Raw genomic sequence first — 25054 nt, 5'->3', positions numbered from 1 at the left:
TTGTATGCTTGAGGGAGCCGGCGCCATGGCTCAATAGGCTAATCCTCCACCAAGCAGCGCCGGCACACCAGGTTCTAGTCCTGGTCGGGGCGTTGGATTCTGTCCTGGTTGCTCCTCTTCCAGTCCAGCTCTCTGCTGTGGCCCGGGAGTACAGTGGAGGATGGCCCAAGTGCTTGGGCCCTGCACCCACATGGGAGACCAGGAGGAAGCACCTGGCTCCTGGCTTCGGATCAGCGTGGTGCGCCGGCTGCAGCAGCCATTGAGGGGTGAACCAACGGCAAAGGAAGACCTTTCTCTCTGTCTCTCTCTCTCTCTCTCACTGTCTAACTCTGCCTGTCAAAAAATAAAAATAAATAAGTACATAAAATTTGTATGCTTGAAGTATTTAAATGAAAAGCTTCTCAAAAGCTCTTCAACAGATTTTGGGATGTAGTAAACAAAAATAAATTTAAATCTCATCTCCACATACACTTCAGTTTACGTCCATAGCTCAGTTTAGGATTAAGGAAAAAAATCTTTGTAGTAGAGGAGCTCCAGGATATCTGCATATACTATATTTTATACCATGACTTTTCTGCTGCCTCTGTATTTTACAGGAATATTTTCAAGAAAGTTAGCGATAACCTTGTTTTCCCAAACAATGAATAACAACATTTTAAAGATTTTTAATTCTCTCTCTATACATATATTGTGCATGCATCCCCACACATAAATACACACATACACACACACACACACACACACACACAAACACACTATATACTTTCACAACATGAGAAGATACTGATAGAAATAAACATTGTTGGAGAAAGGGCGTGCAGAGTAAGAGTGAAACCTGAGCTAAACGTATAAGGAATTTTACCAACCAGGAAATTCCTTAAACAACTGTTATTCAAGTCAGCACAGCTGTTTTTATCTGCTCGTAATACCAAAAGCAAGAATAATTTGCAATGAGTCCCTGAATGGGTATTTTTCATGAGAACATATGTGTAGGAAATAAAATATTTTCACTGATAGAAAAAAATGGAAACTCAAGTAAATGGCCGAGCCTGGATAAAGAAATTATTCTGAAATGCAAGCCCTTAGCCCTAGCTTGGCTCCTGGAATCCAATTCCTTCTCATTTACTTTGCAATTCCACAGACAGTATCAGAGATAGCTTTTTCACACAAGGTAGCTGTTCAGTAAATGTTTGAGCATAGAGCACCATGGTAAAAAACCTCATCAAGTCATGTGGCATCAAAACTCTATAGTTTCGGGGCCAGTGTTGTGGTGCAGGAGGTTAAGCCACAGCCTGATTACAAGTCTGTGGGCCCCTGCACCCATGTGGGAGGCCTGGAAGAAATTCTCAGCTCCTAACTTTGGTCTGGCCTTGCTCTGGTCATTGCGGCCATTTGGAGAGCGAACCAGCAGAGAGATCTCATTTTCTGTGTCTCTCCTCTCTCTCTGTGACTCTGCCATACGAATAAATAAATAAATTAAAAAAAAAAAAACTCAATAATCCCAGAGAGAAATAATATCTGGCAATAAAAATACAATATTCAAATTTGTTCAGCACAAAAACATTTCAGATGTTATTTTAGGTCCTGAGGATGCAACAGTAAGAAAAGTCAGGCAAGGTCCCTATCCTCGTGGATCCTAGTAGAAGACATTAACCAAATACATAAATATGAAACTGCAAACTGTGATACATGAGGTGAGGGCAGCTACAGGGTGTTGAGGGGAGAGAGAACTCCTCTGAGAAGTGACTTTTGAACAGAAATCTGAAAGATGAATAGGAATAGGCTGAAAAGATAGGAGAGTGGAGAGGGGGGATTATTCCAGCAAATGCCCATTAAATATCCTATGAAAAATCAAAACCACTACAAATACATATGGGTACTTATAATTTGAATAGCAAAAAGAGAAAACAGTGGCATATATCATATAACATTACTTTAAAATGCAAACAAATAACTCTTTTCCCACTTACAGAGGAACATAAATTGTGGAGTCTATAGCAGTTTCCTTCTCCTTATATCACTCATGCTGTGAGAATCACTGAAAGGGTTTGATAATATTTCTCCTAACCAAATACACTTCAGGTAAATGCAAATTACCTGAAGTTTTCATATTTTCCTTTCCCCCCCTGTACACAATGGACACCCCAAATCAATGATTATCAATTTAAAATATACACGACTTTCCATGTAGAAATATCATAAAGCAAATAATACTAATATGATAAAGATGATAAAACAGTAACTATTAGATCATATATCAGCTTATTTATAAACAGCTAAGTGAACTTAAATGATTTATTATAATATTTTATGTAAGAAATAAGGCTCAAGAAAGTTAAATAGAATTTTCAAGGTCATATTAGAATTAATAGAGCCAATGTATGTACCTAATTTCACCAGACTCCCATATTCCTGCCCTTACCACCATACCAATAACAATGCTACCTACACCGAACAAAGAATCACTCCAAAAATCATCTGTGCTTCAAACTTGGGTGTCATTTTCAGATATCCCAAACAACAAACCCAAAGTAACAGGCTATCTAGAGTTTCCACTTACTATTTTCCTTCTTTCTTAAAAACAGCATTTTATTTATTATTGTTTAAGGCTTTTATTCAATGAGAATTTGATGCTGAGGACACTTTCAAATGCCCTTCTCGTACCTGATCACAAGGGAATAAATCGATGGGCATATATCATAAGACTGTATTATCAAGTGTCTACAAAATCTGACTAAGCTTAGGATCACGAAATGAAACATAAATAGCATATTTTTTAAAAAGATTTATTTACTTATTTGAAAGTGAGAGTTACACAGAGAGAGAAGGAGAGGCAGAGAGAGAGGGAGGTCTTTCATCCTCTGGTTCACTCCCCAGATGGCTGCAATGGCCGGAGCTATGCCAATCTGAAGCCAGGAGACAGGAGCTTCTTCCTGGTCTCCCACATATGGATGCAGGGGCCCAAGGACTTGGGCCATCCTCCACTGCTTTCCCAGGCCCCAGCAGAGAGCTAGATGGAAAGTGGAGCAGCCAGGACTCTAACCGGTGCCCCAATGGGATGCCGGCACTGCTGGCGGTGGCTCTACCTGCCATGCTGCAATGCCGGCCCCAGTAGCATATTTAACTCTAAAATCCCATCGATTCCAAGAGACTGAAGCTTCCAAATGAACAAAACAAAATGCTAAGACTTTTGTTAATAAGATATTTCGATTATAAATTTTAAAACATGAGGAATTGTAGATTTGAGAACTGATGGAAATGGTATTAAGGAGGCTCTAAAATGTTCCTCTCTAAGGTAGCATCTCACTGACCCCAGAGTCATGATCAGGCTCCTCTTGGCTCACACTTAATGGATACCATTCACTCAATCACCACGGCACTGAAGGTTATAAACTCCACCTTACTGTCCCTGAAAATTAAATCATGGCAGAACCTGGTTTTTTGTTTGCTTAATTTTTGTTTCTCCTGAAGTAATTCCCCACTTAATAAAAAATAAAAGATTTACATAAATAATTATATGATAAAGAAAATAAGATTAGTGGGCCAGCATTGTGGCTTAGTAGGTTAAACCTCCATCTAATACTGGCATCCTAATATGGGTGCCATTTCGAGACCCGGCTGCTCCACTTTGATCCTGCTCCCTGCTAATGCACCTGGGTAAGCAGCAGAAGATGGCCCTACAGGGGCCGGCACTGTGGCGCAGCAGGTTAAAGCCCTGGCCTGAAACGCCAGCATCCCATATGGGTGCCGGTTCTAGTCCTGGCTGCTCCTCTTCCAATCCAGCTCTCTGCTATGGCCTGGGATAGCAGTAGAAGATGTCCCAAGTCCTTGGGCCCCTGCACCCACATGGGAGATCCGGAAGAAGCTCCTGGCTCCAGATCAGCGCAACTCTGGCCATTGCAGCCATCTGGGGAGTGAACCAGCAGATGGAAGACCTCTCTCTCTCTCTCTCTCTCTCTCTCTAACTGTCTTTCAAATAATAAATAAAATAAATCTTAAAAAAAAAAAAAAAGATGGCCTTACACCCACACGGGAGACCCAGATGAAGCTCCAAGCTCCTGGTTTCAGCCTGGCCCAATCCTGGCTGTTGTAGCCATTTAGGGAAGTCAACCAGTGGATAGAAGATTCTCTCCCTGTCTTTCCTCTCTCTAACTCTGCCTTTCAAATAAATTTACAAAAAGAAAAGAAAAAAAGATTACTGCATTTAGCTCCTAAATAAATTCCTTTGAAAGTCTACTATAGTGCTGTAACGCACCAAAAAGGATCCATTCCTAACGGGAGACCATTCTGTTTCTCAGGTACCAAACTTTGATAGTACTTCTTCATACACTGGATAAACAGTGGCCAAAAGCTTTAAGGCATTAGAGTCAGTTTCTTAAATAACTGTACAATAAAGGTACTTTAAATGTTATATCCATCATTTTATTTCTATTTGAGTATATCATTTTATTTTTCCAAGCTTTTTTTTTGCTAACACTTTGACAATACTGCATGAAAGCTTAGACAAGATTATAATGTGCATCTTAAAAAATTAACTCAGCCTTCTGAAGCTTTCACTTAAAAACAAATCAAGTTGTCTAATTTCAGTTCTTCACAGTCATGATGTCATACAGTTATTAGTATAGTTATGTGTAACCATACTATAAGTAGAAATAGCAATCTATATATAGAAATAACTGTATATAAAATACACAGTTTCACAATCATGTATTCTATTAAATTTAGAAACATACTACTAAATATAGTATAATATAAATGAGATGACTCTGAGTTGGGATATGTAATGTGTTCACAGGAATTTCAAGTACATAAAGGATTTCATTTCAAATAGTCACACTGAATGTCCAATAAAGATGGAAAACTTAAGACAGAGAGAAGAAGCCTTCTAGATTTTTTAGGATTATCAGAGTCAGACTTTTCCCTCTTGAGATGGAGGCTTAAGGACATAACACAAGGGAGCAATAGAGACCTGAAATAAGATCCTAGCTCCTAATCTACTGTTCAACCATTTGGCTACTACCTATTGTGCTTAAAAGTCAGTATTTATTGGTTCCTAAAATATCTTGATTAAAAAAATTTCCTAATTGTTCCAGTGTTCTGTCCTTTCTAATGAAATAGAATGTCTCTTAATATGCAATGTAACCAAATGAGTTGTTTCTCACACACAGTATTGATAAACTTGTAAAAATCATGTCAATGCTCTCTCCAATGATTTTTTTCTTTATCCACAGTTAATTAAATACAGTTATACAGTTATAAGTTTGTAGTCATTTAAAACTATGAAACGTAATAGTTGAAGTAGGACAAATACTTTTACTTTATTAGCAACATGTTTATTAATAGACTCAAGACTGCTGCCAAAGAACAATTAAGACTCACTGTGCTAAAAATATTAATCTAGGGCTGGCACCGTGGCTCACTTGGTTAATCCTCCACCTGCGGCGCCGGCATCCCATATGGGTGCCAACATCCCATATGGGTGCCGGGTTCTAGACCCAGTTGCTCCTCTTCCAGTCCAGCTCTCTGCTGTGGCCTGGGAGGGCAGTGGAGGATTGCCCAAGTCCTTGTACCCTGCACCCACATGGGAGACCAGGAGAAGCACCGGCTCCTGGCTTCGGATCGGCGCAGCGCCAGCTGTAGCGGCCATTTGGGGGGTGAACCAAAGGAAGGAAGACCTTTCTCTCTGTCACTCTCTCACTGTCTATAACTCTACCTGTCACAAATAAATAAATAAATAAATAATAAAAATATTAATCTAGATGCCTAAAATACCTAGAAATGAACCACCATTCTGTGATTTGGTTTCTCTTTATTCCTTAAGTCTATACAACCCTGAGAAAAGTCCCTTTATTCAACTAAGTTTTCTACTATATGCTTAGTCTTTGCCTTCATGAAGTACTAAGCAACAGCTGAAAGTTGAAGACTATAAGAAAAGAGTCTAGAGTGGAAATTTCAAGGGAACTCATAAGCTTGCAGGAGCAAGAGCCACATTTTTAAAACTTTAGCCAGCAAGAAAACAGAACGCTATTTTATGTATTTCAAAAAAAAATTTCCACAAGGTCATTTAAAGACAGATGGAGTTGAAATAACATGGAATTTGGAGTCTGACATTCCTGTGGATCAGTTACTAGCTGTAGGACTTTTATAGCTCCAGAACGTGAGAGCTTCCTCATCTATAAAAGAGGGCTAACACTTCACAAGCTGTGATCTTCCTAAGAGAAACAGGGCACATGGTCAGCATGACATAAGTTACTAGGGTGAGGCAGCATTTTTTTCTTTGATGGATTAAACATCAGTACAGACTCTGCCAAAATTGTGTCAACTCATGCAAACAAGATTGGCTGAAAAGTTAATGCATGACTAGCAATTCGTTTTGCAGGCAATGGGTGTCAATCCATCCCCGACATAACGAAGTGGTGTTAGGTTCATTCCCTGACAATTTGTTTTTGTCAACCCCATTTATCAGTCCTATAATATCCATTCCTTTTTCCTTCCAATATTACCTTCTTCATATCTAACAAATCTAGCAGGAAATGAACAATCATCAAAAAGAACGAATTCAGGGGCTGGCGCTGTGGTGCAGTTAAGTTAATCCTCCGCCTGTGGCGCCAGCATCCCATATGGGTGCCAATTCGTGTCCTGGCTGCTCCTCTTCCGATCCAGCTCCCTGCTATGGCCTGGGAAAGAAGTAGAAGATGTCCCAAGTCATCGGGCGTCTGCACCCATGTAGGAGACCAGGAGGAAGCTCCTGGCTTCTGATCAGCTCAGCTCTGGCAGTTGAGGCCATTTGGGGTGTGAACCAGCAGATGGAAGACCTTTCTCTCTGTCTCTCCCTCTCACTATCTGTAACTCTACCTCTCAAATAAACAAATAAAAATAAAAATCTTTAAAAAAGACAAATTTCTTTATTTATTAAATCACATCTCAGGTAAAACTTTCCCTGAAGTATGGTTAACTTTTTAGAATTATATTTATGAAATATATGAAATCTGTTCTTTATAGTAATAAATAATAAAACTTGCCTTGAACCTAAACTCCAAAGAACAAGGCTATCCCCATTAAACCCTTTTCATACTACATAAAAATCAGTTGTATACGTGTAAATATTCTCTGAGTCCTAGTCAAAGTAACCAGTCTTATTTTTCTCTATATCCCTAAAGTCCAGCTCATTTCCTAGCACAAATTAAACAGAAAATCAAAATTCAAGTAAAATTTTAAAGACTTGTATAAAACATTTTCCTTGCTAATTCATTAAGCAAAGAAATTGCTTTGACTATTGTATCTGCTTATAATCTAAAAATATACACAGATACTCCAGAATCTGATCACAGATGGAGGCAAAAGCTTCTACCATCTGGTTTATAGGTAAGATTACTTAACTGCATTTATATCTAGATGTGTGTACCTGCCCAACATGAAAAACTTCCTGTGTTACAGAAATAATATAAAAAATTAAACTAGTTACAATCTTAAATCATTTTATATTGGAAATGTACAGCATTCCTACCATAGTTCCTAAAACACAGCACCAAAATTTTTAAGCACACAAAATTTAACAAACAAAATAAGTCATAACATAACCAATGACTCTTCTTAAATAAATACTTGATACATAATTATACTGAATGTGGTAATGGACTTCACTTAAAATATTTTTATAAATTAAAGTCTATGGTAAGGAACATGAAATGTTAAACAATGATGACATAGAAATGTCCTTGGAAACAGCACACATCCCCAAAACAGATGCTGACAGGGAACATTCCCTGATAATAACCGCTTGGGTCAGGTTTATTTTTACAGGCCGTTGCTAACACAATGGCAAGTATAAGAAGGCTCTGTCAAACAATGGAACCAACTTCTAAAAACACCTCCAAAAACCTGTGCTAAGTAAGCCCTTTTGGTAGATGTCAATTCAGACTCTCTCTCAGAAAGCTTTTTTAAATTGCAATAATGAAAGCAAAGTTTAGCCAAATAAGCAATAAAATCCTAATGTTTTACTAAGCTAAAAATAAAGTATACAGAAAAATACTACACCAAATAAAAGTATTCTTACAAACCATTTGCTTTTAAGAAGGAAACTTTGAAACTTACTTCTTTGATCATAGGTTATAAATACCTAAAATCTGCATTTTAGGTCCCTAATTTTATTTTACTTAATTATATTGCTTCAGTTTGGGTTTCTGACTTGAGTAATTAGATAAATGATAGCGCCGTGTATTAATAGGTAGAATAATGAAAAGATCTATGGTGTAGAGATCAGAAATTTACTTTTGGATATGCTAAGTTTGAGGTTTCTGTAGGGTCCCCAAGGAGATTTGAGAGGCATCTGAGTATGGGAATATGCGGCTAAGAACATAAATAAATAATAAATGAGAGCAGGAGAGAGAGAAAGAGGGAGGAAGGGAAGAAGAGAAGGAGGGTGAAGGGGACGAGGAGAGCGAGAGGGAGAAGGTGAGGGTAAAAGAGAGGGTGAGGGAAAGAGAGAGAGAGAGAGAGAGAGAAAGAGAGAGAGAGAGAGAGAGAGATACAGCAGCATGGTGATTTAGAATAAGCAACTGCCAGACTGCCTGGGTTTGAATCCGAGTCCTGCTGGTTAGTGCTTGTTGACATAACAAGTTATCTAACTCTGTAACTCAATTTCCTTACACTTAAAATGGAGATAACAAACAGGCTGATGTGAAGATTAAGTAAATGAGCATATATTTTAAAAAATTATAATTGTGTTCAACAAGTGCTCTATAAATGTTGACTATTGTTATTTTCCTCAGTAGTAGCAGCAACTGTTAACAATGATATTTACCCTGGAGGGGACTGGAGTCTAAAGAGAGGAGAGAAGACCCTCAGCTCAAGTCTGGACCAACTTCAAAATTAGAGACTAGGAAAACAAGAAAGGCAACTAAAATGTTTCTTGCCTCTTAGGCAGAAAAGAATACACTAGGATTGTATCACAGAAGTCACAGAGGAGGTCCAGGAGCTCCAAATACTTGGTAGCACATAGACCTATACCTCACTGGTTGGTGTAGTGCAGCAAACATTGACCTCACACCAGTGGCTCTCCAAGGTTAGGTCCAGTCAAATCCCAGAAGTAGAGACATGTTTTGAAAACACACTCTTTGGGAACTCTTTCTGTTGCTTCAGAATGCCTTCCACAGTCCTTATTTTTTAACCTCTAAGTCTACTTCAACAAATAAAAGTATTACTTTAAACAAAGAATGTATTTCAACCCAGGAAGCATGGCAATTTAATGTCGCTCCCCCTCTTCGCAGAGGAACGACACAGGACCCTGCGCTGTTCTTTTGTCTGCTCGGCCCTTCCCGGGTTTGCTGCTGGTCCTTCCCGGGTTGGCTGCCGACCCCTCCACTTCCGTGGAGGGGCGGCTCCCCCTGCCACTTTCTCCACTTCCGCGGAGGAGTGGCACACTGCCGGCTGGCTCTCTCGGGGGCTGCTCAGATGTTATCCGGATGTCCCTGGTGCATGTTGTCTCTCTCCTCCTTTATAGTCCTCTTCCACCAATCCCAACTCTGCTACCCACACGCCGAGCACGCTGCTCTCCTCCAATCAGGAGCAGGGTCAGCTCCTGCAGCTTGTCAAACTGATGAGGCAGCTGCATAGAGGTTGTTTGGTCTCTTTCTCTCAGCGCCATATTGTGGGAGAGCAGATGCACAGAATAAGTCTTAATTCCAGTAACTTAGTCTAGTCTCAGTTGCTCCCCACAATTTAAGGGACAATAATTCTTAAACATAGACTACTCAGAGTAACATTATCCTATTCTTGAAGTTCTAGGGAAAAGAGAGGATTTCATAGAAAAGAGTATGAATACAGAAAATAGCACCTTTTCAGCATACAAAGATAAGGGGCACAAATTCCATACACCAATATTTTCAAAAAATAGGAGGTCTTATTTTCTCCAGAAGAGCTTCTCCCTGAATCAGATCCCAAAAACAAGCCAGCCCTCTAATCTTATCTGTTTATTACTTCAGAAAAAAAAAAAAAAAACAGACTAAAATGCAGCAAAAATTTTCACCAAAGAAAATTTCATGCTGGTGGGTAGGTAGTATTTGGTTAAAACAAACCACACTGGAAAAGCAAAAGCACATTCTCTCAGTCTGTGTATGAAATGTGTATATGCATTTGGGGGAAGGCTTGGACTAATGTTTAAAATCTTTTTCCAATCAAAAGATGAAATACCAGGCTTTATATTTAGGTGTACATCACTGAAAATTTTCACTGCTAATAATAATGATGATAACAAGAAACTTATAGAGCATAATTTCAGGTGTGAAGAACTGTTGAATTTTCACTGTTCCAGGTGAGGTTGTTTTTTTTTTTTTTTTTTTTTTAAGATTTATTTATTTATTTGAAAGGCAGAGTAACAGAGAGGCAGACGCAGAGAGAGAGAGAGAGAGGTCTTCCCTCTGCTGGTTCACTCCCCAAATGGTTGCAATGACCAGAACTGAGCTGAGCTGAAGCCAGGAGCCAAGAGCTTCTTCTGGGTATCCCACATGGGTACAGGGTCCCAAGGACTTGGGCCACCTTCTACTGCTTTCCCAGGTCACAGCAGAGAGCTGGATGGGAAGTGGAGAAGCCGGGACTCGAACCAGCACCCATATGGGATGTCAGCACTGAAGGCAATGGCTTTACCCACTACGCCACAGCGCCAGCTCCCAAAGTAAGTTTTTTAAATAAGGAAGAAGAGGGAAGTTTTTGCTAATCCATAGCTAGAAACCATGCAAACTTTTTGCCATGAACAAGAAGCATCCAAAACTGAAACTGTTTACAGGCACCCATTCTATACATCCACAATACTGGTTGGTATACAACAGAGTTGCTACCTACAACATGCTGTTATTTTATAGATGCTGCATATTTCTTTCAAAGTAGAAGAGTTATCTTCGGGGCCAGCACTGTGGCTTAGCAAGCTAAGCTGCCACTTGCAACAATACATCCCATATGGGTACCATTCATGTCCCGGCTGCTCCACTTTTCATCTAGCTCCCTGCTAACGTGCCTAGGAAAGCAGACGCAAGATTTCCTTCTGTGTGGGTGTGTCTCTCTCTCTTCCTGTAACTCTGTCTTTCAAGTAAGATACACAAATCTTTTTTTTTTTAAAGTATCTTCTGATCATGAGAAATAACAGATGACTGTGAAAAGAGTCAGACAGTTCAAGAGTGAGTGAGGGAGTCCACATTTGTAGCAATCCCATCCCAGAAAGAATCTACATCAAAGGTTCTCCAAGGCACCTTTGTGGTAATATATTTCTTCAACTGTAGAATTCATATTCTTAAAGTTTCACATTTTTTAAAATCAGCCTGTACCTCAAAATTCATGCCTACAGTTACAATAAAGTTTCTCTGATGAAAATGTTATTCTACACAGCTATTCTTAAAGAACGAGGCTACTCTATACACAACAATATGAAATGACTGCCAGATGCATTAACTGAAAAAGAAGAATGGGAAAAGCAATATGCATGCTATGCCATCATTTATATGTTTACTTTTTGAAAGGATGGACCTTAAATTCTGGTATTTGCTTGTTTTATTTCTAGAAAGAATTACAAGGAACAGATAAAGGTTGTCTGAAAGGAGGAGGCAATAAAGGTTGGAACGGACTTATTTTTCATTGTCAGCTCTTTTCATCTTTTGCATGTTTATTTTTTTTAAAATATTTATTTGAAAGGCAGAGTTACAGAGAGAGAAGAGAGAGAGACAGAGGAATCTTCCATCTGCTGGAACACTCCCCAAATGGTGGCAATGGCCAGGGCTGGGCCACACCAAAGCCAGGAGCCAAAAGCTTCTTCCAGGTCTCCAATGTGGATGCAGCGGCCAGAGCACTTGGACCACTTTCTGCTGCTTTCCCAGGAGCATTAGCAGAGAGCTGAATTGGAAGTGGAGCAACTAGGACATGAACTAGTGCCCATATGAGATACCAGGGGTCTGGGCGGGGGCTGTCAGCTTTGTCACAGCACAGGACCCTGAATGTTCATGTTTTACTTATTTAAAAGTAAATGGCGGCCGGCATCGCGGCTCACTAGGCTAATCCTCCGCCTTGAGGCGCCAGCACACCGGGTTCTAGTCCCCGTCAGGGCGCCGGATTCTGTCCTGGTTGCCCCTCTTCCAGGACAGCTCTCTGCTGTGGCCAGGGAGTGCACTGGAGGATGGCCCAAGTACTTGGGCCCTGCACCCCATGGGAGACCAGGAGAAGCACCTGGCTCCTGCCATCGGATCAGCACGGTGCGCCGGCCGCGGCGGCCATTGGAGGGTGAACCAACGGCAAAGGAAGACCTTTCTCTCTGTCTCTCTCTCTCACTGTCCACTCTGCCTATCAAAAAATAAAAATAAAAAAAAAAAGTAAATGGCTCTTTAATAAGCAAAGAGGAATACTACCTATTGTTACTGATGCTTGCATATGAAGGGGACAAATAATAATACCAACACATACAGGGAGATACATATCAAAGCTCATTCTCCTGTTTGCCCCTGGAGAATACAAGAAAACGAAATGGGCCTAATTAAAGGAGACTGTTATCCACAGTACCAGTACCCTTTTGAATTTAAATTTTGGTTAAAGCATAATAATTTAAATAAAATATATATCACATGGATACTCTTACACACTCTTTATAATTGCTAGAAGTTAAAAAGTTAATGATATAAACTGCTGTAGAGGATGAGGAGCCACTGGAGTTCTATTACTACACTGGAGAGATTATGAAATGGTACAGCCACTTTGGAAAATGACCTTCCAGTTTCTGCCAAACAAATATGTATCTAATGAGTAGTAACCTATCCACAGGTATTAACCTAAGAAAGATGAATAGAAGTCCATGGAAAGACTTATAGAAGAGTGCTGATAGAAGCTTTATTCACAATAGAAAGAAGCAGAAACAGCTCACATACTCATCGACAGGAGACTAGTAAGCAAACTGGTATATCCATACAATGAAATACTTTTAGCAATAAAAAATAGACTATTATCACATGCAATAAAACAATGGCCTTCTAAAACATGTGGAAAGAAGCTGCACACAAAAGAGTACATGATCTATGATTCTAATTATAACAAAGTCCTACTATAAGCAAAACAAATCTATCACAGAAAAAATCAGAATAGTGGTTGCCAGGGAAGGGAATTTGTACAAAGGGGTGGGAGTTGGCTTAGAAGGGGCACAAGCTTGACTATAATGCTCTGTATTTGGAAAGGGATTTAGTTTGTACATGTGCAGGCTTTCATCCTCTGGTTCATTTCCCAAATGCCCACAATAGCCAGGAATGGGTCAGCTGGAAGTTAGAAGCCAGGGATTCAATCCAGGTCTCCCTTGTGGGTGGCAGGTACCCAACTACGAGAGCCATCACTGGCTATCTCCTAAGATCTGCATTGTCAGGAAACTGGAACCAGGAATGAGAGCCAGGAACTGAACCCAGGCACTCCAATATTGCATGTGGGTGTCCTAACCAGCTTCCGAACTGCTAAGCTGAATACCTATGTATGTTGGAGATTTAGTGAAAAGTACTCATGTTTTCAATTTTCCTGATACGTATCAGGAAAAAAAATGGATATACAAAGGAGAAAACAACAGTAGTTAAATGTTAATGGTAGTATCTAAATAAAAGGTATGTAAATGTTCACTACAAAATTCTTTTCATGTTCTGTAAGACTGAAACTTTTCATAATAAAATATTGAAAATAGATAAGGAGTACTTCTAGTTAAACTACTCTAAAATTCCCATACAAAGGCCGGTGCTGTGGTGTAGCAGGTCTATGCCATCTACTGGGTGGATTCCCAACTGGGCGCCAGTTTGAGTCCTGGCTTTTCCATTTCCAATCAAGCTCCCTGCTAATGCACCTGGGAAGGCAGAGGAGGATGGTCCAAGTGCTTGAGCCCCTGCACACACATGGGAAACCCAGAAGAAGCTCCTGATTCCAGGCTTTGGATAAACATTATATCAAATTTCTATAACTATCAAGAAGAGACCATAATCAAAATAAGTAAATCCTGAATGTATTTTTAGAGTTTCAAAAATGAAACCATACCATGCATAAGGGTAACTTCTAAAAACAGTTCAATGCTTCCTCAGGTAGAATTCTAACCCAGTTCATTCTACTTCTCAAAGAAGAGATGGCAGGGCTGGCAGGATACAGCAAGTTAAACCACAACCTGCAAAGCTGACATGCCATATGAGCACAGGATCAAGTCCTGGTTGCTCCACTTCCAAACCAAATCCTGGCTGATGTACCCGAGAAAGCAGTGGTAGATGGCTCAAGCACTTGGAGCCTGCTACTCATGTGGGAGACCCAGATGAAGCTCCAGCTCCGCTGGCTTCGGCCTGGCCCAGTCATGGTTGTTGTGGCCATTTGAAGAGTAAATCAGCAGATGGAGGACATCTCTTTCTCTCCCCGGCCCCCATCACTGAGCCTTTCAAATAAATAAATAACTCTTAAAAGGAAAAAAAGATGAAGAAGAAGAGATGGAAGCACTCTACTATATTCAGGAAGGGGGGTGGTGACTGGAAACCCCAAAGAGGATGAAAGCCACTTTACACCTGGTGGTCACCTCTTCTCTTTGTTCTTTTCCTCAGGTGACATAAAGCAGGCCCCAGTAACCACAGCTCCCTTCTCCCCTTCCCCATGGTACTTTACTCCCAGTGCCAGTTGGCATGGCCAACCTGAAAAAAAAAGGTCATGTTTCTTCTCTCTTGTGGATGCTCTGTCTCTTCCTGAGTTGTTGCTAGTGGAAATTAGCACAGCCTTCCTCAAAGGATCATTAGATCCAAGACAGGTTTATGCTGGGAGAGGAAATTGGGCCTTTGGTCTCTAAGTACAACAAAAGGAATCCATGGCCCAGCCTCGCTAAGTGGAACTGCAATGGGACATGGTCAAAGCTGCAGCCTGAAACACAGCTTTTCTTCATCTCCTATTTGATTTGCTCTGCTATACGGCCTTTGTCTTGGTGTACATAAGTATATCTATCAGTTAGAAACACGAAAAGAAGGAATAGCAGCAGCAAAGAATGGAATTAAAGTTATTTCTGAAATCCTGATCTGATATCCACTAACAGTGCCCTAATATCACATGTTTTATATAACATCACTTGTTCTTTATTTTTTTCCCCCATTTAGACATACATTGGACACATTTTTCCAAATGAATACATACAGATTTACCTACTATACACTTTCTATTCTTAAAGTAGGAGTTCATGATCACATGAAAGTAGATGTAGAACAATGAATAACTAAAGGATCCATCATTTTCCCCAGTAGAACACATAGATGTCAAATCCTCAAATCAGGGCATAAAAGCCTCACAACAGGTCATGAAGTCTGTCACTATTTGACATTCCACATTTTACATATGCAATTGTTAAAAGAATGAAACAGTGACTCATCCAGGATGCCAAAAAATACAGCTTATAGAGTTTTGTTTCCTAATGAATTAAATGCCCGTATGTTTTTTTGCATCAAATAAATATATTCATTTCTTGTTTACAGCATAGAATAATATAAAAATTATGAATTTTGAAATTTGTAATATGATGAATTGCTATTATTTATCATTCTTACCTCATTTGGAGGAACGGTGGCAAAAGGCTTGATGACAGCAGCTAATGGAATCTGAGCTTGCTTAGCCATATCTGATGTGCATGGGAAACAGTATGTGGTGCAACGGATGTAGCGAGGGCTAGCATTGCCTGAAACAATCAGAGTACACAATTAAAATGTGCTTAGAAAAACTATCTGTCATGAGATATTTATAAAGGTACTTCTAGATAATGCATTGCCTTATTTGTAAAACCTTCATGGTCTCTAAAAAGAAATAAAAACCAGAAAAACAGTAGTATTGTGAAATTTTACCATCTATATTCTAGGCACACTGTAATTTCTTAGATAATAAAGCACTGAATTCTACTGCAAAGACATAAAATAATTTTAATTATTTTTCCATAAGCAGGGTTTTAATAGATTTAATGGGCTGGTGCCACGGCTCAATAGGCTAATTCTCCGCCTGCGGTTTCAGCACACTGGGTTCTAGTCCTGGTCAGGGTGCCGGATTCTGTCCTGGTTGCTCCTCTTCCAGGCCAGTTCTCTGCTGTGGCCAGGGAGTGCAGTGGAGAATGGCCCAAGTCCTTGGGCCCTGCACCCGCATGGGAGACCAGGAGAAGCACCTGGCTTCTGGCTTCGGATCAGCACAGTGCGCCGGCTGCAGCGGCCATTAGGAAGCGAACCAACGGAAAAAGGAAGACCTTTCTCTCTGTCTCTCTCTCTCACTTTCCACTCTGCCTGTCAAAAAAAATTAATAATAATAATAGATTTAATGGAATATATAAAACAAAGATGCACAAAAATATGAAAAAATAAAATTTTTGGATCACAACAATTTCTTTTTCATCCTTTTCTATCAACGTCTGCTGTAAAGGCAAGTATTTGTACACCACTTCCACCACTTCAATATTAGTAAGTAATACTTTGTCAGATGATTCCATCTCACTATACTTTTTTCTAAATCTGGAAGAATTTATAAATGAAAATCTTACTCATAATAGAAATTTAAGTCTTTTTTTAAAAACACCTTAATCTGTTTTTAACTTATATTAGGTTTCCTGATCAAGTATCTTTCATAAGTGTTAAGACAATATCGATGGCAGGGAGAATTTTTTTATTGTCTGAATAACTTGTCTGGAATAAATGTTGAAATTAAATTACCATATATTATCACCAAAAGAAGATAATCAAACAATATTTATTGAGTCCTACTACGTTTCAGGCACTGTCCATGGTGCTTCCTGGTAGAACTTATATTCTTACAGAGTACACAAACAACAAAAATTAAACCTGATACATTAGGAAATTATATAGGATTTTAGAAGGGAAGAAGTGCTATGAAAAAAAGGATATCTGATTCATGGGAACCAGGTTGCAATTCAAAATACAAGGTAGGCCTTATCAAGAAGGAAAAATTTGAGCAAAGACTCAAAGGAAGCCCGGTATTTACCCAAGCAGACATCTGGGGGAAGGATGTGCCTGGCCTAGGAGAGGAACAGCAAGAGGTCTGGGTGACTGGAATGGATCACCAGCTGGTGATGAGCATGGAAAAGTAACAGCAGCTAGATCAGGCAGACTCTTGGGATCGTTTTAAGTTAACTGACTTTGACTCCAAATGAAATAGGAAGCCATTGCCAGGGGTTTTGACCAGAGGAGTAGCACAGTCTCAACTCAGGTCCCTCCTTGGTGGTTCTGACAATGAGCTGCAATGGTGAAAGGCAGAAGAGGGAGACCCCTGAGGAGGCTGCAGCAGTAACTGGGTGGAAAATGGTGGTGGCACAGAGCAGCTTGAGAACAGTAGCGATACTGAGTAGCAGCCAGGTTCTAGATCTATTTTGAAGGTGCAGTGAAATACTTGTTGATAGGTATGTTTGAGGTATGATAGCAAGGTAGAATCGCAGGAAGACTCCAAAGCATTTGACTGAGGAACTAAAAACATTTTTAAGTGGCCATAAGCTAAAAAGGGAAAGACTGCAGGAAGAGAAGGGATTTTGAAGGAGTGTGTGGGTAGAGAACAGACATTTGGTTCAGGACATGTCCAGTGTGGGACATCTATTACACAAACAAAGGATATGTGAATTTGGAGATGTCTGGGCTGGAGATACACATAAGGGAGTTCTTAGCATATTTCAGAGACCCTCAAAAGTTCAAGGAAAAACAATTTTTAGAAAAAAAAATACATGAATTTCAAAATTTTTTGGCACTAACATATACTTATCTTTTAATTCCATTTTTCTGTGACCTTTGGAAATATCCTCATAGATGGCATTTGAATCCATAAAACAGGATTAAAACCACCAAAGAAATAACTGGAACCAAAGAAGAGAACACAACTGAGGACCAAACTTTTGGGGTCTCCAACATAAAGAGGTAAGAGGAAGAGAAGGCAAGCAGCTCAAGGACTGAGGATGCTGGCCGGCGTCGCGGCTCACTTGGTTAATCCTCTGCCTGCGGCGCCAACAGCCCCGGTTCTAGTCCCAGTTGGGGCGCCGGGTACTAGCTCTTCTTCCAGGCCAGCTCTCTGCTGTGGCCTGGGAGGGCAGCGGAGGATGGCCCAAGTCCTTGGGTCCCTGCACTCACATGGGAGACCGGGAGAAAACACCCAGCTCCTGGCTTCACATCGGCACAGCGCCAGCCGTAGTGGCCATTAGGGGAGTGAACCAACGGAAGGAAGACCTTTCTCTCTGTCTCTCTCTCACTGTCTATAACTCTCTCTCTCTCTCACACTAACTCTGCCTGTCAAAAAAAAAAAAAAAAAAAAAAAAAAAAAGGACTGAGGAGGAAAACAAGAAAAATTTGGTGTACTGCAAATGAAATGGAGAAAGTAAGGAAAAGGCATGCTCATCTGGGTCAGGTGGAGCTGCCAGAGCAGTATGACCACTGGCTTTAGCATCACAGTGGAAGCTGCTGGAGACCCTTAGTGAGAATTTCAGTGGAAATTCAAGCAACAGAGGGAGAAAAACTGGCAACAACCCTATCAAGTTTTGTTGTAGTGGGGAGCAAAGAAAAGAGGAATAGTTGATAAAGTAGATCAAAAAGTCATTTTTATTTTTGAAGATAAAACATGTTTTTTTAAAAGAAGATGGGAATAATTATGCATACAGAAACTTTGTGATTATGTAATATAAAGAGAGGAAAGTTCTTATAAAAGTATGTATGAATAATACACAGAAAGAGGTAGGCTTTTGATGCAGCACTGATGGTCAGAGGCAGGACAGTGGAATGGGAGGACATGTTGCTGTTGCAGTGGTGGGGTCCAGGGAAGTTCTCTTCTGATTTTAAAACCTTTTCCAGAAAGTAGGAGGAAGAGCAGATAAAACAAAAGATGGGGGAGAGGGGCGGCGGCACTGTGGCTCAGCGGGGTAAAGACCTGGCCTGAAGTGCCAGCACCCCATATGGGCGCCGGTTCTAGTCCCGGCTGCTACTCTTCCAATCCAGCTCTCTGCTATGGCCTGGGAAAGCAGTAGAAGATGGCCCAAGGCCTTGGGCCCCTGCATCCACATGGGAGACCTGGAAGAAGCTCCTGGCTCCTGGCTTCGGATCGGCTCAGCTCTGGCCGTTGCAGCCATCTGGGGAGTGAACCAGCGGATGGAAGACCTCTCTCTCTGTCTCTACCTCTCTCTGTAACTCTGCTGGTCAAATAAATAAAATAAATCTTTTAAAAAAAATAAAAACCAAAATATGGGAGAGGAGGTACTCCAGGTTTGTGGGGGAAACGTGAAACAGTCACTAAGGAGAGCAGAAAAGTGAAAAGAACTTGGGAAGTATTGTGTGCTGGGAAGTTCATGGTCCTGGTTGAAACAAGGACTGCAGCATGACTGGGAGTCTTTTCCTAATCATACTGTCTTGCACAGATATAGAGAGAATGGAGGGCACACTAAAGAAAGTTGAGTTTATTAGGTTCAGCTCCAATCTACTATAACCAGATCTCACATTTTTCAGGGCAAGCTAGAAATTTGGATTTTGACATAAAATGTTCTGACTACTATAGCATGCTAACTTATCCAAATAGAAACAAAACAAAATATTGTGTAGGTCAAATCAGTGTCACTAAAGACTGAATCCAGTCTTTGGGCTCATATGCAGTGCACAGAGAGAAAAGGGAATTGTAGTACTAACAAGGATAATAATAGTAATTGACAATGTATGAGGCATTGTTATGATACTATTAAATACAAACTCATTTTAGTCCCACAATAACTCTTTGAGATTGATATCTTTATGATCCCATTTCACTGAGAAGGAAACCTGAGGCACCAGGAAGTTAAAGAACTAGTCAAAGGTCAGAGAGTTATTAAGTGATAAAAGTGAGATAAGAACCTATATAATTTCCCACATCATCTCAGAAAAGTTGGATTTATGTCATGAAGGCTTTGAATGTTAGAAGAGTGCTTGAAACAACTTTGGTGAAATGAGGAAATGTGATTTTTAGCACAGGAAGACAGTCAAACAAATTTTTGAAGGATATCAATCATTCGTGGGTATAGCATAGCTTTGGAGAACAGGAAAAGATTAGAGACATACAGACTGTTCCATTGCTCTAAAAGACCAGGAAAACACTAACTGAGGGCAAAACTAGAGTTCTGGCAACGGGAATTAAAGAAAAGGAAATATTGTATATTGTAAATATCTTGAACCAATATTAATGTTTATTCAGATTCAGATGAAAACCCTCCTTATTATCATCACTTCACAATGTTAAGCAGACCATAAATTAAGAATCTGGGGGGGATTTTTTCAAGATGGTGGAATAGGAAGGGAGCTTACTGCTCTAGTCTAGGGGAAGATAGTTTAAATAAAAAGTGGAGAGAGTGCAATCTCAGGGAAGAGTTAGGGAGAAAACGGCAGAGGAAACTTCACACAAACTAGAGGGACAATGTGGAACTATGTGGAGGGTGTGGACAAACACAACTCAGGACCCCAGCAGCTGAACACCTCAACATCAGCTTTGGAGTAAGGCAAGACCAGACTGCAGCAGCCCAAGCCACTGGCAATAAAGCTGTAGGAAGAACCTCTCATGAGTCTGACTTGGAGCCCTAGTGGGGAGAGTATATCTGCAACCAGAGGAAAAAAAGGGGAGTGTATGTTTCTCTCTCCCCGACTACCTGGCACCAGCGCCCTAAAACTAGCTGAAAGAGGGTAGGCGTCATTTTGGACTTACATAACAGCTGCAACAGCTCTTATCCACGCACCCAGCAACCAGCTAAAGGAGACGCCTGAGTTTGGCTGGAAGGATTGACAAGGGGCTGGGAGCTCATTGATTGTAGGAGCCTTGTGTGCCAGGAGTGTGGGAACACTGTGGCTGTGTGGGAGGGCACAGGGTGTGGCTGGGACTTCGGGCAGTCACTGTGGGCGGCTCTATACACTCAGGCTCCCTGATTCTCTGTTGAGGGTCATAGCTGCAGGATGCATGCTCACACCAAGAACTGCAAAGATCTTCTGTGTGGTCCTTGTGGCAGCGCTGATGAAAATTGTAGCCACTGGGGCTAGTGCCAAGGCATTAGTCTCTTTTGAGGAGAGGAGCTGAGTGTGACAATATGCCAACAGAGCAGAACATACCTCCTCTCAGATTAAAAAAAAAAAAAAACTTACCACACCCAACTTGGGTGTCACCTTGGATACTCCCCTCACTCTGGAACACTGAACAGAGCTCCCTGACAATATCTAGCACACAACTGAGTATTCTCTGAAAGAGGGGACACTCCACTAAGTCACAGAGGTATAATCCAAAGATAAAAGCCATCACAGGGGAAAAAAACAATAACAATAATTATCACCACAAATATCTAATAATAAATATAGCAATTCAAGAAATAAGAATAAGGAAGGCAACATGACACCACCAAAATAACACAACACTTCAATACTAGAATGTGAAGATGAAGAGACTGATGAAAATGCCAGAAATGGAATTCAAAAAATTGATCACAGGATTACTTAGAAGTAAACAGAAGCAAATCCATAAAGTAAAGAAATCCACACATGACATGAATGAAAATCTTTCCCATGAAATTGAGATTTTAAAGAGAAATCAAAACAAAATATTGGAAATGAGGAATTCAATAGAACAAATAAAAAATGTGGTGGAAAGCCTTAACAGAACTGGTGAGGCAGAAGAAAGAATATCCGAGTTAGAAGACAAATCTCTGGGCCGGCACCACAGCTCAATAGGCTAATCCTCCGCCTGCGGTGCCAGCACACTGGGTTCTAGTCCTGGTCGGGGTGCCAGATTCTGTCCCGGTTGCCCTTCTTCCAGGACAGCTCTCTGCTATGGCCAGGGAGTGCAGTGGAGGATGGCCCAGGTCCTTGGGCCCTGCATCCCATGGGAGACCAGGAGAAGCCTGGCTCCTGCCTTGCGCCGGCCGCAGCGCACTGGCCATGGCAGCCATTGGAGGGTGAACCAATGGCAAAGGAAGACCTTTCTCTCTGTCTCTCTCTCTCTCTCACTGTCCACTCTGCCTGTCAAAAAAAAAAAAAAAAAAAAAAAAAGACAAATCTCTGGAAATTTTATAGTCAGATCAACAAAAAGAGAAAGAAATTATAAAACTAAAAACCAGTGTGGGAGATTTATGGGGTATTATCAAAAGACCCAACTTATGGGTCTTAGGAGTTCCTGAAGGCGTGGACAGACAGCATAGATAAGAAGGCCTTTTTAGTGAAACAAAACATAGAAAACTTTCCTAATTTGGAGAAAGAAAGGGACGTCCAAGTACAGGAAGCACATAGAACTTCTAATAAACATGACCAGAAAAGATCTTTATCACAACACATTGTAGTCAAACTCTCCACATTAAAACATACAGGAAAGATTCTAAAATGGTACAAGAGAAATGTCAGATTACTTTCAAAGAATCTCCAATTAGACCCACAGTTGACTTCTCATCAGAAACACTACAGGTTAGAAGAGAATAGCAAGATATATTCCAAGTCTTAAGAGAAAAAAAGCTGTCAACCCAGAATATTGTACCCTGTAAAGCTCTCATTTATGAATGAAGGTGAAAGGCCTTCCATAACAAACAGAAATTGAATTTGTCACCACTCCTCCAGCCTTACAAAAGATGCTTAAGGAAGTGCTACACCCAAAAACACAATCATCACTATGAAAGAAGGCTAAGGCAGAAAATCCCCCAGTAAATATATAAAGGAAATACAAAGTAAACAATAGGAATATTTATACAAAAATGGCAGGGCCAAGTCATTACTTATCAACAGTCTCCCTGAATGTAAATGGCCTCAACTCTCCAGTTGAAAGATAGACTGGCTGAATGGGGGAAAAATCTATTTAGTGCCTACAAGAAACAAATCTCACCAACAAACATACATGCAGACTGAAAGTGAAAAGATAGAGAAAGATATTCCATGCTAACAGAAACCAAAAAAGAGCTGGTATAGCCATCCTAATATCAGACAAAATATACTTTAACACAAAAACTGTCAAAAGAGACAAAGAAGGGCACTATGTAGAGAATAAGGATCAATTCAATAGGAAAATGTGACTACTGTAAATGTAGATGCATCTAATCACAGGTCACTTGGCTATTTAAAAGAAATGTTAATGGATCTGGGGCTGGTGCTGTGGTATAGCGTGTGAAGCCACAGCCTGCAGTGCTGGCAACCCATATGGTCACCAATTCAAGACCCAGCTGCTCCACTTGCAATCCATCTCTCTGCTATGGCCTTGGAAGGCAGTGGAGGATGGCCCAAGTTCTTGGGCCCCTGCACCTGTGTAGGAGACCCAGAGAAGGCTCCTAGCTTCTTGCTTTGGATCAGCACAGCTCAAGCTCTTGCAGCCAACTGGGAAGTGAACCAGTGGATGGAAGACCTTTCTCTCTCTCTCTCTGCCTCTCCTTCTCTCTGTGTAACTCTGACTTTCAAATAAATAAATAAATCTTTAAAAAAAAAAAAAAGAAATGTTAATGGCTCTAAAGGGAGATATAGACTTCAATACAATAGTAATGGGGGACTTCAGTACTCCACTTTCAGCAATGGACAGATCAACCAAACAGAAAATCAGCAAGGAAACAACAGAGTTAATCAACACCACAAACCAAATCGACCTAACAGATATCTACAGAACTTTTATCCTACAGATGTAGAATACACACTTGTCTCAGCAGTGCATGGAACTTTCTCTAGGATAGATCACATGCTGAAGTCAGCAAGTCTCAGCAAATTCAAAAAAATTAAAATCACACCATGCGTCTTCTCGGACCACAATGGAATGAAGCTGGAAATCAACAACTCAAGAGTCTCCATGTGCAAACACATGGAGATTGAACAACATTCTCCTGCATGAACATAGAAGAGTCACAGAAGAAATCAAAAAATTTCTGGAAATGAATGAAGACAACAATAAAATATATCAAAACTTATGGGATGGGGCCAGCACCATGGCTCACATGGCCAATCCTCCGCCTGTGGTGCCAGCATATGGCATGCCGGGTTCCAGTCCCGGCTGCTCCTCTTCCAGTCCAGCTCTCTGCTGTGGCCCGGGAGGGCAGTGGAGGATGGCTCAGGTGCTTGGGCCCCTGCACCCTCATGGGAGACCAGGAAGAAGCACCTGGCTCTTGGCTTCGGATTGGCATAGCGCCAGCCGTAGCGGCAATTTGGGGAGTGAATCAACAGAAGGAAGACCTTTCTCTCTGTCTCTCTCTCTCTCTCACTGTCTATGACTCTACCTGTCAAATAAATAATAAAAAATAAAAATTTAAAAAAAAAAACTTATAGGATACAGCAAATCAGTGTTAGAGAAAAGTTTATAGCAACTGGTGCCTACATAAAGACACTGGAAAGGCACCAAATAAATAACAATGCATCTCAAGGACCCAGAAAAACAACAGCAAAACAAACACAAAATAAGTAGGAGAAAAAAAAAAATTAGAGAACGAAAGTGAAACAAAAAAAATACAAAAGATCCATGAAACAAAAAGCTGTTTTTTGAAAAAATAAAACAAAATGGATACACCATTGGCTCAACTAACCAAAAAAAGGAGGAAGAAGATCCAAATTAATAAAATTAATAAAAGATGAAAAAGAAAATGTAAAACAGACACCACAGAAATAAAAAGAATCATTCGAAATTACTACAAAGATGGGGCCAGCGCTGTGGCACTGTGGGTTAACGCCCTGGCCTGAAGCGCCAGCATCCCATATGGGTGCCAATTTGAGACCCATCTGCTCCAGTTCCAGTGCAGCCCTCTGCTATGGCCAGGGAAATCAGTGGAAGATGGCCCAAGTCCTTGGGAGACCCAGAAGGAGCTCCTGGCTCCTGGCTTCAGATCAGCACAGCTCTGGCCATTGCGGCCAATTGGGGAGTGAACCATCAGATGGAAGACCTCTCTCTCTCTGCCTCTCCTCTCTCTGTGTGTAATTCCTGACTTTCAAATAAATAAATAAATAAATCTTTAAAAACAAAGAAATTACTACAAAGAATTCTATGCCAACAAATTAGAAAGAAATGGACAGATTACTGGACACACACAACCCACAAAGCCTACCTATATTGAGCC

General features: G+C 40.6%; 1 protein-coding gene across 2 annotated transcripts in view; it reads right to left on the bottom strand.

The window, feature by feature from the left end:
* The window catches only part of SEC24D (SEC24 homolog D, COPII coat complex component), a 144354-nt gene that overhangs the window by 71613 nt on the left and 47687 nt on the right, over positions 1-25054 (bottom strand). For both annotated transcript variants that reach the window (XM_051819806.2, XM_051819805.2), the window contains exon 8: positions 15567-15694. In XM_051819806.2, the coding sequence (XP_051675766.1) occupies positions 15567-15694 (128 nt within the window). The remainder of the gene's footprint in view (positions 1-15566; positions 15695-25054) is intronic.

The sequence above is a fragment of the Oryctolagus cuniculus genome, chromosome 8 (genome assembly GCF_964237555.1).
Source record: "Oryctolagus cuniculus chromosome 8, mOryCun1.1, whole genome shotgun sequence".
NCBI lineage: Eukaryota > Metazoa > Chordata > Mammalia > Lagomorpha > Leporidae > Oryctolagus > Oryctolagus cuniculus.
The sequence above is the reverse complement of the archived record's forward strand: the minus strand, read 5'-3'. Positions and strand labels throughout refer to the sequence as shown.